Genomic DNA, 17,866 nt, shown 5'->3' on the forward strand with positions numbered 1-17,866 from the left:
TGTTTCCCTCACTGAACTCTAAATTCCATGAGCCCAAGAACCGCATCTCTCTTTTTGACAAGCCACCTTATTTATACCCGGCACACACATCTGGGAAAGAGTAGACATTTAATAACTATTTGTTGAAACAGCAAATCCACTAAACTTTGGAGATTCAAACTTAATAAAACATGGATCCTGGCTTCACAGAACTCATATTGTAGTGAAGCAGAAAGTTGATTAAGTAAATGATTATGATGCAATGTGATAAAAGAAACATAGACGTAAGGAAATATCACTGCCTGCCTGGATCAGGGGGCAGGTGTTGGGGACGCATTCTAAAAGTGATGTCAAGATTGAAGAGTAAGGAGTAAAAATGGACCTTTTAAGAAAAATCAAGTGCTGCAACTTGTGCGATTTGAATTTGATATGTTCCACCATTAAAGTTTTTTTTAAATCAAGCAGGGTATATTAACATGCATCTGTAGTATTGCCCTAAAAGCATTTTAAAAGAAATATGGATGTCTTACCTACAGAGGCACACAATTAGGCTTTTCCCTCAAGGTATTCTTAGTGTTAACCCTTTATATTGCTTTTTACTTGATGTACCCACTAATTGTTCTGATCCAGTGACCTTGATGAAATTTTTGGTCATTTGCAAAAGTGTCAGTGGGGATTATGTGAGCACGAGTCTTTCAGAATTTTAAGTAGAGAATGGCTCAAGCATCTCCTACAGTTAGGGTACATGTGGTTACAGTAGAATAATTTAGAGAAGTGAAATTGGGTTTGTCTCTTTAGGTTTAAATATATGACTTGGGGATAATAAAGGAAAGTCATTACTAGCACAACAAGGGATATTTAAAATAAAAGATGGTTTTAGGTACACCACTAACTTTCTTACAGCGTCAATGATAAATTGTTAGGTATTATATTGATGGTAGCAGGCGGTAACATGTCCCTTTGTAGTTGAAGCTTTTTTTAAAGCTTATTTTTATTTTTTTTAACATCTTTATTGGAGTATAATTGCTTTACAATGGTGTGTTAGTTTCTGCTTTATAACAAAGTGAATCAGCTATACACATACATATATCCCTATATCTCCTCCCTCTTGCGTCTTCCTCCCTCCCACCCTCCCTATCCCACCCCTCTAAGTGGTCACAAAGCACCGAGCTGATCTCCCTGTGCTATGCAGCTGCTTCCCACTAGCTATCTATTTTACATTTGGTAGTGTATATATGTCCATGCCACTCTCTCACTACGTCCCAGCTTACCCTTCCCCCTCCCCGTGTCCTCAGGTCCATTCTCTACATCTGCGTCTTTATTCCTGTCCTGCCCCTAGGTTCTTCAGAGCCTTTTTTTTTTTTAGATTCCATATATATGTGTTAGCATACAGTATTTGTTTTTCTCTTTCTGACTTACTTCACTCTGTATGACAGACTCTAGGTCCATCCACCTCACTACAAATAACGCAATTTCATTTCTTTTTATGGCTGAGTAATATTCCATTGTATATATGTGCCACATCTTTATCCATTCATCCGTCAATGGACACTTAGGTTGCTAGTTGAAGCTTTTTTGTACAAATAAGCTGGAGGAGGTTTTTTTTGGCTCGATTATATATTTATTCTTTATATATTTATTCTCTGCCTTATTCTAAGGCAGAGAGGAAGAAAGGGAGGGATAGACTAAGAAAGTATGGAGCAAAACATTTCCTTAAATCACATTTAAAATAAGGTAGAGTGTAGTAAAATACAGGAAGGTAGACTGAAAGGCAACAGTAAATTTTTTTTAAAGAACTTTTATAATTATATTACATCACTTGACAGAACTGTAGTGCTTTGTGTAGGCCTTTAAAACTTCCCCCAAACATGTTCATTCACCTTGATTCAGTCATGTGCACAGAAGTTCCTTGTTGGGTTGGTAAAGCAGAATCATATCCAGGCTCTAGCTAGATCCAAACGCTTGCAGTTCTGTACAAACCTGTGTGGTATGTACAGATAGAAACAATAATATGTAAACCTGTTCCCCTTTGGTACATTGATCATTTCCTAAACTTATTTCACCTGTACCCACCACCCCTCCCCCCCCCACACAAAGCACTAATACCCCTGTAAGATATATTAAATGTCTTGATTTGGATAACTAGAATTTGATTGACAGAATTCCTCCAGCAAGAGGGAGTTTTAGGTAGAATGGAAGAGAAACTCATGGAAACGCTTGAATGGTCCTTTCCTTGATTCCACAAAATGAGTAAGACTGATCGAGTCCCTTTAATATGCAGCATCCATATTGCATTTGTTCTTACATTTTATGCTGTAATTAAATAGAGTAAAAGTTATTGAGTGAATATTAAGTTTATTGGGTAGCTGAGTTGATAATTGTATTTTATTTTTGTGCATTGGAAATCTATGTACATTTATATTGTAGGAATATGGCAATGCTCCAAGAAAAATGAGAAATTCACTGGTAATTTCCCACCCAAAGAGAGCCATTGTTAACGTTTTAATATTATACTCTTTGTGTCAGTTTGTTTTTTAGTCAAAAATGGCATCTTATTGCTTGAATTTGCATTTCACCGATTATGTGATAAAAACTCCTTTTTAGGGCTTCCCTGGTGGCGCAGTGGTTGAGAGTCTGCCTGCCGATGCAGGGGACGCGGATTCGTGCCCCGGTCCGGGAAGATCCCACATGCCGCGGAGCGGCTGGGCCCGCGAGCCGTGGCCGCTGAGCCTGCGCGTCCGGAGCCTGTGCTCCGCAACGGGAGAGGCCACAACAGTGAGAGGCCCGTGTACCGGAAAAAAAAAAAACAAACAAAACTCCGTTTTAATTTAATTTTTCTTAAGGTAACATTGGTTACCGCCTCTCAGCTGGAAATTCACTCTTTTGTTACTTGCTCTGTGAAAAGTGCTATGGGTCCTTTAAATAGTTTTTCCTTGGCCAGCTCGTGTGATGTTAGGCTTTCCTAATTGATGGCACCTGAGGAAGGTGTTGCTTCGTGATGCCCCGGTGCTTGCTGGGAAGGCTCTTGGTGGCGTCTTCAGCACCCACTCACTCCTGCAGCTCCGAGGGCGTCGTCAGCCCTGCTCCCGGGGCTCACAACTTCTCCGGTAGTCGGCTTCAGCAGTGCGCAGAGAGAGCAGTGGACGACAGCTTCCGTCGGCATCTTCTATCAAGCAGTTTTGGAGTAGCGCCTCAGGTGAGAAATCTCCCCGTGCATAGTTTTACTGGAACCCTAGAATGTGGATTTCCAGCAACTTACAGAGGGCATATTTCCAGAAAGTTCCACCATGAGACACCACAGGAGCTTCTTTACCATCCAGTGAGCCACAGTCATGCTCTTTTCAACCGGGTCTGGACCTCAGTCCTGTGGGCAGGGAGCAGGAGGTCTTCTTTTCAACTAGAGGGTTAGCGGCTCTCCTTATTTCTGCTAACTGTGTGTTTTGGCATTCTCTTTACTTGTTGCTGGCCATTCCTTCCTTACTCTAATCCTCCTTCATAATTAATAGTTTTTTCATTACACTTTCCATACTCAAATTACTGTTTGTTTTTCTTCTGGTTGGACCCAGAATAATAACTAAATAATCTAATATTAGTGTGTTATTGTTTTATTTTAAAACCCATTTTTCACATTTTTTTGTTTCTACATCATTATTTTAATGGTTTCATAGTAGTCCATGTAGTAGTAAATACTTCATGCCTATTGTTATACAGTTTATAATATGTGTTTTCATTTTCACAATTGTAGACAATGCTTTAGTGAACATCTTGGTACACATCCTTTGCTCCTATCCATAATGATTTTCATTAATTCTCAGTCATTTGGACATTTTAGTCAGAGGCAAATGATGAACACACCACGTAAAGTGCTTTATATATATCCAGGGGAATACTGAACATATTATTTAGTGCCATAGCAAAACATCAGAAAAAAGTGAGGAAATCATGATTTTTATTGTCTTCTGCCAGACTCTCATAGCAAGAATCTGAAAAATCTCTGGTGAAACACAACTGAAACTAGATTTGAGATTGAGCCATTAAATCCCAGTTATCACCAATCACTTCTGGCTGCTTCTGATTAAACACTTTCTTTGTGTTTACGATTGGGGAATCCACCTCATGAAAAGAATGGCAAATGGGAAAGAAGTAAATGATTCAGAATATCTTGGTCGTTCCTGGGAGAGAGTGCTCTGACAAAGCAAACGGTTTACCTGAATGTCTTAAGCAAACTGAGCTTGGCTGATTTCCTGTGCTTACAGAAAAGAACCGCTGTAGCTTCAGCTGGAAACCCTAAGCCAGTGGCTCAGTGGTGGTTTTTTTGACGTGCCTGCGTCACAGGTATAAACAATCTGCGATGTTGAGCTAAACGTACCTAAACTGCTGGGGATCTTTCAGGTTAATTTAAACCAACAGGGAATGATCCTGACTGGCAACAATAGAAGATTCTCTCCCAGCAGGAAGTGCATGGGGGCATCCCTTCTAGATCAGACATGCTTCAGAGACTGCTTCTGGAAGCGGTCGTCTTAATTGAATGTTTGTGTCTGAATGTTTGTTGCTCACAGATGTTTCTCACCAATACTGTTGAGCCTTTTGGTGGTTTCTAAAAGAGGCTATGTTAATCTCAGAACAAGGAGATACAACATATATGACGTGTAATCACACTATAATGATAAAAATAGACACATGCCATCATTGTTGTCATGGGCATTATCAACAACACAACACAATCACTGTAACTTATTGGGCACCTGTTATGTAGACAACGTGTCTCTTGTCCATGGATTAGTGTAGTTAATCCTCACAAAGCTCTTAAGAAATAAGTACCAATAATATCCCCGTTTTACAGATGAAGACACTGAGGAAGAGAAAAGTTAAGAATTTGCCTATGATCAGTTATCCATCTGTTCAGCCAGTGCACAAATTACACTGCCCAACTCCAAGATCAGGTGAGTACAATGGCCTGAACACCATGCTTTACTGCTTCCCACATATTTAGGAGCTAAAAGAAATCAAGTAGTGGACCTTAAAGAAAATCTTCCTCTACCTTCGTTCAACTCTTTTCGCTTTCATTGTGGTGGAGTCTGTGAGAGACTTAATGTATCATGTAGAATTATCAAGTTAAATGACTGCATTTTTCCCCTTAATTGACCATTTTGAATTGAATTGCTTGGATTTATCAGATTTTTTGTAATGCAGTGTGGTCTACAATAGCTATTACCAGCCTCTTTCCCACCATCACTACACCTGAAAAATAAAGTTCACACATATGACATTCTATCATGTGCTTATCCAGAATTAATGCACAAAGCTGCATAAGTAAAAATCTGTGGTTTATGCACAGTTTCTTCCAGGCCAGCTGCTGTGTCTCCCAGTCACCCTAGGGTCTGCAGTTAAGGACCTGCAAGTCTAGAGAAACTGAGAGAGACGTGTTGGCTTGGCCAATAGATCTTGAGCACCTATAAAGTGCAAGGAGCTGGATCACTGTGGTGGACTTGTCGGGGATTTAAAAATAATAAGACAGCCTAGGAGACAGGCTTTGACACCACTGACAAAAATACACTTCAATTACCAGGCAGTGAGAAAAGGAGGGACGTGGGTAGAGGAACATGTCAGCAGGGTGTGCTGCGTGTGGCCCATCTTCAAGTCTCAGTTGAATCCTACTGTTCAAATGTGGGCCACTTGTGGGAAATTCTGTACCATGAGGGTTTTGCTTAATGTTTAAAAAGTCTTACAAAAAGATGAATAGGAGACATAGCAGGTGGCAAATCAGAAAGTTGTGTCTTGTAAACAGGGGGAGGTCAATTCAACCTCCAAATCCCAAAATATATCAATATCCCATAATAGAGAATCACTATCAGGGAACTTGCTGTTTGTTTATTAGTGGCAGCATGGCATAAAATCAGGATAATTCAGCATTTAAAATCCCTACTTTGTTTGAATTTATAACTAGTATAAATACTTCTAAGATTATATACATTTAAATTTTTTCTGCAACAAGTTAGACAGGATCACAAATTCACATGATGCTCAAAAGAACACTCAGAAATATTTAATGAAAACCTTCATTCTAGTGATGAGGAAACTCTAGCTCAAATAAGAAGCAAAAAACCATACTCAAGCAAACAAATCTGTAAAAGAGTTGTAATCAGAAATATCCAGTTGTCCTACCTCCTAATTTTGTGATCCATCTGCTTCACCATCAGTCAAAAAATCTGATTCTTCGAAGAAAGAACTTCGGCTTGGCTTTAGAGAGTAAGATTAAAAAAAAAGAAAAAACCAAACACTTAGGCAAAGGAACAAACAGCCAAAATTAAGTAAATGTGGGATTTTTTTTAAACCAGCATTGTCTGCATTGTTATTTTGGGCTCAGAGCGATAGCTTGATGCCAAATTTAAATGGAAAGCATTATCTACTCCATATTTATAAATCTTTAGATTCTGCATGTGTCATGAAAAATGTAAGTAAATTTTATAATAGTAAGGTGTGTGGGATTAATTTGTATTCTATGTTGAAAAGCTCCAGGGTAGGCAATTAATTCATGAAACACCAGCGATTGCTGCCTTAAGGGCTACATTGCTAGATAAAATTACAGACCTCAAATCTTATTATTACACTGGTATCTATTTTTTGTGTGGTCTAGGGAATATATCATCTTAAATTGAATATTTACCTAATCAGTAGGCTAAGGGTATCTTCTGGGTTCTGCCCCCTTCGACTCTAGAACACATTGTCTAGTTGTGAATATTAATATGCTGCTTATCTAGGTAGGTACTACTGCTTACTGTTTTCACTTCATGGCACACTTATTAAATGATACTTGTATGCTATACTAGAATAAACTAGAGGGGATCTAAATGGAGCTTGGTAAAAATTGTATAGCCTTTATATTAAACAATGATAAAGTAAAACAACTAATATAAATAAAAATTTAAAATAACAAGCCATAATAAAGTATAAAGTATTGGGAAAGATATCAAATACTTAATTTACATAATTTTCAAGTAATGCTTTTCAGGATTTTTACTGAGAAACTTGTAGTTGCTTCCACAAACATAAGTGTTTTTTGGTTTTTTTGTTTTGTTTACCAGGTCTTACTCTTGAAGTTGTGACTGTAATTCTAATCAATGTTTTAATAACATCTCTCTATTTTTGATCGTCACATTAGACAAGAAAATTTTAATCATTTTTACGATCAAAAATTTTCAAGCCAGCGTTTTTCAAAGAATCTAGTTTCTTCTTTCTTTGGCACACAAAAACTCATTGCAGTATCATCTGATGATGTGTATGAGACTGATTTCGTTCCAAGTTGGTGGTTGCTTTTGTAAGGTATGTCCCAATAACGATGGTAGAAGGCACAGACTGTGGCAGAGCCTTCACATCCACTAGGCGGTCATATCGTCTTTACATGAAGACAGAGATGGGCGGGTAACCACCTAAACCCACGCTGGCAAGGTCTCCTGGGACTCCCGCCCCTGACCTGCTGTATCTTTGCTCTGGATCATTAGTTCTTGTAGCAATCCTAGCAATCTCTTGTTCACCATGAGCATTGGCATACTCGCCGCTGGCTGTTGCACAAGTTGATGCCCACTGGCTGAATGGCGAGAGAACTTTGATGGACCCATGGGTGTGGCGTTTCTCACTGTGTCTGCCATCCGAGACCACTTTTGACCTTTTGTCTGACTCACTCTCTCTCGGGTAACCTTCCTGGGAGACCCTAGAGAGGCTATTTGTGGCTGAATGTGAATAGTTGCAGGGTTCTGGGTAACCCAGGCTGTACCAGGCAGCCCCAAGGGTTGAGGGGATCATTATCTCATGTCCCACTTACAAACATTAGATTCAGAACTGTATACCTAAGCAGACTGCTTGGTACCCTCTGATTCAGGTATGTGACTTAAAACAGCCTTGAAGAACTTTGAAAGTCATATAAAAAATGGCAAACTTCTCTATTTTACCCTTTCTTTACCTAGACTAAACCTGCAGCCTCACAGGAGCTGAGAACGTATTTATTCTTTATCTTTTACTTAAGACACTCAGCAGGAAGGTAACACACTTTGAATGAAAAAGGACAATTCAAGTTAGGTTGGTGCTTTGCCTAAGCCAGAAAGGTTTAGGGAGAGAAATTGAGGATGAAGAACAAAAGAGACAAGCTTTTTTCTTGTCTTTTTTTTAACCTCTCATGGTTTGACTTAATTCTATTATTTGAATGATTTTGAATTGATTTGGACACACCCACATTTAAATGTAAGTTCCAAAATGCATTCTGAAGTCAAATGGAAAGTAATTTGTGTGGTCTTGTTATGAAAATAATTGTTTTATTCTCTGTATACTCCAGTGTCTTCACTCATTTATTCATACTTGTATTCATCTATTTACACATCATTCATATATTCACAAAATATTTGTTACTGTGGATACTATACCTGGTATTGATCTAGGTGCTGAGCTGGAAAGGTGAAAAAGTCATTATCATTACCTTGGAGGGTCTCCCAGTCTTGAGGGGAGTCATAGAGGTTAACACATAATTATTGTACAGTTGGACAAGTATCATTATAGTCTTATGAACAGAATATCAGGAGAAAAATATTTTATTTAGTCTTATTATGTATTTGAGTATTCACCTGCCCAAGATGGGAATCTATCTAATAGAGTTTGTGCTTTTAAGGACATAATCCAACATGATATTTTTTATTTGCTGAGATCTTTTCTCCATGAAGTGAATTAGGAGCCCAGGCTTCTTCTGTGTCCTGACTCTATTTCCTAGGGCCTCAAAGCCTTTGGAATGTAGTTGGAAGACAGAGGAGAAAAGGGTGTAGAGGCTCTGCTCTTAATCACTCCATCCCAGAAGTGACATTCATTACCTTTGCTCACATTCCATTGACAGGGTATACATGCAGGAGGTGCTGGGTCCTGCAGCCCTGGCAAGTTAACGTCTAGCAATAGTTTTACACAGACGAAGGCTAGGAGCTCTTTGCTGAATTGCTCACATTCTCTGGACAAAAGTAAGGAAGTCTGGCTGTTTATCCCCTTCTCAAATATATGCTTCATTTTTTTCCATCCCTCTAACTCTAATCATGGGCAGCAATATTTCTTCAATATTTTATCCACTCACACTGTCCAGGGAGGTTTCTTCGGCACAACAAGCAAGGCACACTGGGTTTATTTTTATAGCACATTTCCCACAGTCGTATCAGATGAAATGCATTACATCTCACCAGGTGACTGCTGAATAATCTCACAACTGTGGCTTCCATGTGAAAGGCAGAGATGATTAGCTTCCAAGGTGTTTGTGGGCCAGAATTGCTCTGCTTCCCTTAACTAGGTAGGTTAGTACCTGTTCGAGTTCTTTGAGCTTTGTATACTGTTCCCTTGATTCACAGGAAGAAATCATAGACTTAATAGTCTGGTTGTGAGGATTAAATGAGATATTTTATACAAATTGCTAAGCATGGCTTTAGGCACATATAGAAAGCAATCCATAATTGAGGCTCTTGTCATTGCTAATTAAGGATAGGCTATTAAGCGAAAATGGAAGTGTCCTTTTTGTGGAGGAGGATGATATACTGAAACATTTAAACGTATTATTTCCTGTAACTAATTTCTAATGAGATTTCAATGTGTGCTTGCTGTCTGATTCCCCAAGAGAATGGATTTTCTCCCTCACTTTATCACATAGATATTGCCTGAATAAGGTCCTAATACCTGTAACTGAATTCACTTTTAGGGTTGCACTGTCCTTTAAGAGGCAGCAAAATAATAAAGAGTGTTAGTTCTAAACTCAGATTTCAAGTTCTAGCTGGGTTACTTATCAGCTGTGTGACCTTGATCAACCTGTTTCTGAATCTGTGAATGTTAGCCAGTGATATTCCTTTCTAGGGACATTATGCTGGGAATGAGATGATTTATATAAAACACTTAGCAGAGAAGATGGCATAGAGCAAGTACCTAATACATGTTACTTTAATCATGATGATTACACAGAATATTGGGATTGGGGTCAGATGACCTGAGTTTATATCTGTGTTCTGTTGCTTTTAATCTTACTGAGCCTCGGTCTCCTCATCCATAAAATTGGGCTAATAATATTCTCTTCACACAGTTGTTATGGTGATTTTAACGTATGTGAAAGTTCATAGAATATTGCCTAGAACCTGTAAAATATTAAATACGTGTTAAAATTATTTTCTTTTATTTGCGGTATCTGTGGCCCTAGGCAAGTTGATCTGCCTCTCATATTGGTTATGCCTCCTACTTGGCCTGTTATAGTTAACATCAAAAAAAAAAAAAAAACAGGGTTTCCCTGGTGGCGCAGTGGTTGAGAGTCCGCCTGCCGATGCAGGGGACACAGGTTCGTGCCCCGGTCCGGGAAGATCCCACATGCCGTGGAGCGGCTGGGCCCGTGAGCCATGGCCGCTGAGCCTGTGCGTCCGGAGCCTGTGTTCCGCAATGGGAGAGGCCACGACAGTGAGAGGCCCGTGTACCGCAAAAAAAATAAAACCAAGAAAACAAACCCTCAAGCAACTCTAAAAATAGTACTATATCTAACATTATTATTTAAGAAGAGGATGGCATTCTGTTCCTGAAGGATTTGGCCATTGGAATTGTGGAGGAAGACCATCTTGGGATTTGTGTGGTGACATTTCTTAAATGCATGGTATAGCATGGGTTGCTTTCATCACACAGTAGGGAAATACTAATATCTATAATTTTATAATCCCTAACCCAGATTAACTTTAAAGCCATTAGTAAAGATGAATTCCATTTTGATATTTAGTACCCTGCTAGAGTATCTCTCACTACAGAAGTTTAAAATAAGCATTAAAATCCAGAAACAGATAAAACTAGCCTGTGCTGTGGAACACCATATTCGCAGGCAGTCCAATCTGAGGTCCACAGTCAAAAAAGATTTTGATCTATGAACTATGTGTAGTACAGTGGGTGTTGATGGGAGACAATGAGAAATTGACGCCTTTTTACCCTCCCTCTGTCCTGAGGTGGTTTCTATTTCAGGTTCGATCATTACACCATTATAGAGAAGCCCTGCCTATGCTAATATTTTTCTTAGACTTTGAACAAACTCAGACACCATAAGATTTTTTTTTTTTTAACAAGGAGGGAAACCTGAGAGCTTTCTGTGGTATCTCTCTTGTACTCCTCCTGTTCTCCTATGTGGATGCCCTTCTCTATCTTATATCACTTCCCCAGTTCAAGAATCCTTCAAGAGTAGCCTCAAAGCCCACCTCTTCTTTGCAAAGTTACTTGTTCCATATTGCTTACATAGATCTCTCTTCTTCCAACCCCCTTGAAACACTGTTCTTATCTTTCAGTTGAGTGTTGAATCACAGAATTTCTATCATATTATTTAAGTATTATTTAAGTAGCGCAGGGAGAGGCTAATCCTTGAAATCAGGAAATAATTATATCTTAAATTATAATTTACAGCTCCGTGGCAGTGAACACAGTGGCTAAATAAATAAAAATTTAATTAAAATGGTATGCAATGAGGGCCTTACAAAAATGCCGTTAAGAATAACATCGTTTGCATAAAACTGAATATCTAAAAACAGCTAGATAACTATCTAACTTTCCATTTGTATGTATAGATAAAGCACAAGGATTTGCCCATTAGGATTTTATTTTCCATGGTAGGTCATTTCAGATGCTTTAAGTGACCCTACAGGCATCTTTTTAAGTTTACCTTTGGACCCTGGTTTTTCATCTTGGGACTGCCGCCATGTACAATCCTAAAATGTTCCATAAAGGCTCAATCTTGCTTTTATTTCATGAGCCGTTTCCATTTAGTTAAAATTAAACTCTCAGCTACAGGAATATCTCCCAGGACTCAAAGCTTTCCCTTCTCAGTTAAAGCGTCTAACCTGCTAGCTTCCTGAGGGCAGTGAGCTCAGAGTGAAGCTGAATGACAGTGAAACCCCAAAGTGACGTGACATCGCTTCATTCCAGAATGGGTGTTCCCTGACGGCTGCATCTAACATATGCACAAAATCTCCCTCTCGATTTGCACTTCCAACACCATTCCTAAAATGTAAGCATTGTTCTTTGGTGTCTCATAGATAGCATAAATTAAATGGGATAGTTTTTATATTGTGTTCCAGCTCCCCGTAGATTTTTCTTTACTGGTGTCTACATGTGTCTCAAGTTAAAGCATTGTTTCCTAACTATCTCACTCTCTCTCCTGTTTACCCTCCTGTCCCTCACTTGCATATGAGAGCACCGTAAGCAGACACCTTTCCTAGTATCCACCATTGATCCATCCCCTATTGCCCTGTCCTCGTAGGACCTGATTTGATAGGAAAAGGTGTTCATTCTCAGATATTTACCAGCATGAGCGAGACTACCAATGCTTCATCCTTTCATTCACTGTGTTAGGTTTGTAAGAGACACATGGAACAAAAGGGGCTTAATCTCTTTTGGCGCCCAGCTGGAAATCCACAGGGAGAGAAGGAGCAAACGGGTATGCTGCTAATTATCAAACAGGTTGTTATGATGGGACATAGAACAGGGAATGAGAGCTCACCTGGTTGGAAGCAGGTGATCAGGGGGTTGACTTTTTAATAACTTTATTGAGGTACAATTTACACACAATACATTGTTCATATTTAAAGTATACTAAATACTGTGAGTTTTAATATATGCGTAGACCCACAAACCCATCATCCCAATCAAAATACCAAATATGTTATAATTCCCAGTGTTTTCTTGTGCAGCTTTGCAATTCTTTCTTCTCTCTATGCTTTACTCACTATATATTAGTTTACATTTTCTAGAATTTTATAAAAATGGCATTATGCTTTTTTTTTTTCTTGGTCTGGGTTATTTTACTCAGCATAATGATTTAGAGATTCATTCATGTCGTTGAACGTATCAATAGCTTACTCCATTTATTCACTTACTTATTTATGGCTGAATAGTGTTCCACTACAAGGATATACCACAATTTAACTTTGCACTCCCTGATGGGCATTTGGGTTGTTTCCAGTCTTGTCTTTTATAACTAAATCTGTTAGGAATATTTGTCTACAAGTCTTTGTGTGGATGATATACTTTCATTTCCTCTTGGTAAAAATTTAGAAGTGGCCTTGCTGGGACATACTATCAGGACTTTTGACTGATGGAACAGCATAAGAGGTTGGAATACACACAGTAATGGGCACCTTTTGGTCCCTTCCCAGGGGATAAGTATATACTTCAAAGGTACCTCAAATTTGCCAAGTTTTGAGTCTCAGTTCTCGACCTTCTTTTTCAAGTGTGGTCCCTTGTCAGTATTCCTTTGTTCAGTAAATTGTACCACCATCTGTGAAGTTGGGCAACACAAAGTCAGCCTTGACACCTACCTCTCTTTCATTCCCTTTATTCTATTGGTCTTCAAGTCCTACCGTTTTTCCCTCGTGAAAATCCCTACCATTCGTACGGCCCACGCTCTAGTGTGGGTCACTGCAGTCTCCCCACCCCGGACCACTGGGCAGCATGCTCACCGTCCCCCATCCCTTGACTTGTACTCTCCATCCATTATCTGTGGTTAACATAAAATGACCTTTGAAACATGATATACTCAGCATAAGCCTGAGTATATCACTTCACAGATTAAACCTTTAAACAGCCCTTCATAATCCTTGGAAAAAAGCCCAAAATCTTTACCATGGTTTACACAGTCTGCATATCCGTGTCCCTGCTTAATGTACGTACTCAGCGTTACAACTCAGTATTATCCTCCGGTTCCATTTTATGTTTCGCCTACAGTGAGCTTTATTCAGGTCATCAACTTTTCCAAGTTCTTTATTACCTCTGGACGTTTACACTTCCAATGTCCCTGCCTTTCTCTTCACTTATTTGTCTGACTCTTACTTAACCAAGTTAAATGTCATTTCCCCTAGAAAACTCAGGTCTAGGTAAAATAACTTAAGCCTGATCCTCCGTACCAATCTTAAGATATTACAATGGCGAAGATTCTGGTCAGCCTCCCTAATTAAAAGTAGGGCCTAGCTCATCACTTTTGCATTCCTAATACCTAGTACAGCAGCACATCTTGAACATATTAAGTGCTCTAATGCATTTGATCATGAAATAAAAGGCTATGACAGTGATCTAGACTTTATATAACAGATGCCTGACAAATATTTGAAAAGTTGAGATGAATTCAAGAAATGTTTCTCAATAACCAACGTGGATGTCACCAATTTCATACACTAATATCCATGACTTTGCTTATGACAGAGGCCCTCTGGCTCTCATTCAAAATTAATTTTATACTTAGTCTACACAGTCCTAGTAAATTCAGGTATCAAGTTTGTTATACCAGAATATATTAGAAACAGAAAATCCAGTGGTTGAAGAGAAAAATTAATGCAGTGTGTATAGGCACACACACTGCAGCAAAGAGTGAAGATACTGAAAAACACGGAACTGGAATTCAAAACCTCAGTAGTCTAGGGTCATTTTGTCGAGGGTCATATGATCTGATGCCATCATTTGATTGGAGTGGAGGCAGATTTTGATGTTACTAATTAAGGTGCTGATCTGATGAGGCTACTGATAATCATAGGTACCCTTGATTGTGTTGTGTGTGACAGAAATGGAGCTAAGCTCTCTTTGCATTATCTCATTAAATTCTCATAATGACCCTATAAAATTGATATTGACTTTATAGAAGAGAAAAGGAAAGTTGAGAGAAGTTAAATATCTTGGCCTTGGCTACCTGGCTTTCAGATATGACTCTAGCCTGCTTAGTCTAAGTAGTCAAGAAAGGATTAAATTATGTTCTTTTACCGTATTTAAAGAAACAACAAATTGTAAAAGAAGTTCATTGAAAACAGATTTTTTTCTTTAAATTTTGGATTCTCCAGGGGGATGTTTGAGTTATCTAAAATAATAAGGTAGGAACATTTATTTCCCAATCATGCCAAATAAATGAAGTTTTCCTGTAAATGCTTTCCCATGATTACATTACACTTCATGATTATCTGTAAAATTACGAAAAAACTCTAGCGAACAGTGCTTCCTGAAAAGTGGCAATAGCATGATGCTAATACTAGACAATGTATTACCCTATACGGGCTCATTAAGGGACCTGGTTTTCATCTTTAATTGCAAAGAACATATATCCCTGATGTGAGTTTGTAGTCATTTTAATAAGAAGTACCAGAAGTGTGAATAGAATCTATCACCAGATCCACTTAGAACCCATTTATCTTTATGACTATATGTGTTATGGATCATCAGCCCAGGATCATACAGACCCCCATCAACACTCATCTTCCTTATGGCAAGTGTAAAATGCAGTGTCTCTACTGGGAGATGAAATTTTTTTCCACACTTGTGAGTGATAGACTCCTATGTTCCTAAACATATTTTACCTCAACTAATTAATTCCAGCGCTGCATTAGGTAAACCTCTACTCCCCAGCTCTGTCTTTTAAGGAGTGCTCACCACCAGGTAATGACTCAGGGACAGCCCACCCCCAATCAATTCCTCCTCTCTCCCCAACTTCTTCACATTGTCTGATTCCCAACCTCCACTGTTTTTGATATATTTTACTCTCTTGGATTTAATAAATCGCCACCCCCCCAAATTCTGTTGTCCAAGTCAATATAGACTTCCCCTTCCCTAGCCAGAACCCCACCTCCATTTAGCATTTTGAAAGCCCACCAGTATGGTATATAACCAGTACTCCCCACCAGTGCAGTCAGCGTGTCTCCATATCTCTGTTTTCACCACTTACCTTCCCCCAGAAGACCAGCAGGATTAATCTCATCATGCTTTTATTCCCATTTTACTCTGTAACTACCAAAAATCCAAGCATTCAAGACATTTAAATACTAATTTTTATCCCCATAACCTCTTACATCTCTTGATCTGATCTAATCTCCCGTCTCTTTCCAATCCCTCACTCCCCAAATAGTTTCTGTGTATCCTTTAGAATATATAGTCTGTCATTACCAAAATTCCCAATCTTCAGTATTTTCCTTTAATGTTTCCTTTATCTTCTGACTTGAATAAAAAACTGATTTCCGGCCTTCCCTGGTGGCGCAGTGATTGAGAGTCCGCCTGCCGATGCAGGGGACACGGGTTCGTGCCCTGGTCCGGGAAGATCCCGCATGCCGCGGAGCGGCTGGGCCCGTGAGCCATGGCCGCTGAGCCTGCGCATCCGGATCCTGTGCTCCGCAACGGGAGAGGCCACAAGAGTGAGAGGCCCGCGTACCGCAAAAAAAGAAAAAAAAAACAAAAAACAACTGACTTCCCCTGATGACACAGCTTTCCTTACTGTCTCCTCAGAGAAGGACAACTCTCTGTTGTAGAGCTTAGAGACTAGATTGTCATTCTCTTCCCCCCCACAGTGCTGCTTCTAAGACATTTCTCCTAATTAAAAAAAACAAAAACAAAACAACAACAAAAAAACCAAAGCCTCAGCTTGTATGAAGTATGTGCCAACAAACTGTACTATCCTGGCTGTCATAATCATCTATTAAATCTCATTCATTTCTCCTCATTTCCTGAATGTTTTTGCTTGCAGCCTCCTATTTTTCTGTCACTATTCTTGTCACTATTTTTGGAGATTTGAAAAGTCCCATAGCTCATCTGCCCGAATCCCAATTAGGGAAAAAATCTGCTTTATGGTGATAAATCCCTCTTGATCATAATGACTTTTTTTTTTTTGCGGTACGCGGAGCACAGGCTCCGAACGTGCAGGCTCAGCGGCCATGGCCCACGGGCCCAGCCGCTCCGCGGCATGTGGGATCCTCCCGCGTCCCCTGCATCGGGAGGCAGACTCCCAACCACTACGCCACCAGGGAAGCCCGATCATAATGACTTTTTAAAAATACGTTGCTGGAATCTATTTGCTAATATGAGGTAGAACTTAAGATCTTAAAAGAAATGTGTTTCTAGTTACTTTTGGGTAAATTTTCCATATTTGATTTTTGTATTAGGACTCTTCTAATTTTTTAATACATTGGAAAATAACTGATGTCTTTCTAAAGTGTATATCTTTGATTATATTTTCTATTTTCATAAAGCTACTTGTATTCTCTACTGAAAACAGGAGTAAATAATGGCTGCACATAACTAATCAATAATCAGCCATTTTGTCCAGATTTTCAAATGTGTTGGTATAAAGCTACCATGGTATTCTTTTGTAATTTAAAAAAAAAAACTCTGTTTTATAGCTAGTCCCATCACTATCATATTTGCCAAATATTGCTTATTTTATTGGTCTTTCTAAAGAACAAGCTTTTGGTTTTATTTGTCAAGTTTACTGCTTTTCTTCTCTATTTTTGACTTTTCTCTTGATTAATTTTGTCCTTCCACTCTTTGGGATTTACCTTGTTCTTTTTCTATGTCTACTGTTCATTTCCTGTAGCTTCAAGAGCCATTTTCAACAACTCAACGAGCTCTGCCGGCTGTGTCATGGCCACTTCATCATATGCCATTAAAACTTAATCTCATACACTGGGTGAAGACTCAACAGTCTTATTTTGCTTTCAAAATTGTTCTATGGCCTTGGATCCTTCTTCTTCTCCTAAATTAGCACTATCATCAGGGAAGATTCTAGTGGGCCTAGAATTCTAGGCTTGCCTTTCCTGCAGTTTCATAATAAAAGAAAAAACATTTCCACCCTGTTTTTGATGTTGATCGAAAATTTAGCAACACTTCTTTGCACTATATTCAAATCCCAAAATATAAGCAAGCCTTCATGCACACAGGCTCACTGAAATGTCATAATTTTAAACTATGTATGACCTTGAACAATGACCTTTCCAAATACTCCACACTCTTCCTAGGTGTTCAGACTTTTTCATTCCTACAACATCTTTTACACATGGTCGATTTGTGTCATAAGTTCTTCCTCACTCCCACTTCTGAGTATATATCCAAAGGA

At 39.0% G+C, this 17,866-nt stretch overlaps 1 protein-coding gene across 1 annotated transcript in view; it reads left to right on the forward strand.

The window, feature by feature from the left end:
- The window catches only part of LOC309829341 (uncharacterized protein), a gene marked incomplete at its 5' end in the record, with an annotated part of 127,539 nt that overhangs the window by 82,838 nt on the left and 26,835 nt on the right, over nucleotides 1-17,866 (forward strand). The window contains 2 exons of the mRNA XM_082665205.1: nucleotides 3,040-3,175; nucleotides 4,823-4,922. Of these exons, the coding sequence (XP_082521331.1) occupies nucleotides 3,040-3,175; nucleotides 4,823-4,922 (236 nt within the window). The remainder of the gene's footprint in view (nucleotides 1-3,039; nucleotides 3,176-4,822; nucleotides 4,923-17,866) is intronic.

This window comes from Grampus griseus (assembly GCF_964374135.1).
Source record: "Grampus griseus genome assembly, chromosome: 11".
Taxonomy (NCBI): domain Eukaryota; kingdom Metazoa; phylum Chordata; class Mammalia; order Artiodactyla; family Delphinidae; genus Grampus; species Grampus griseus.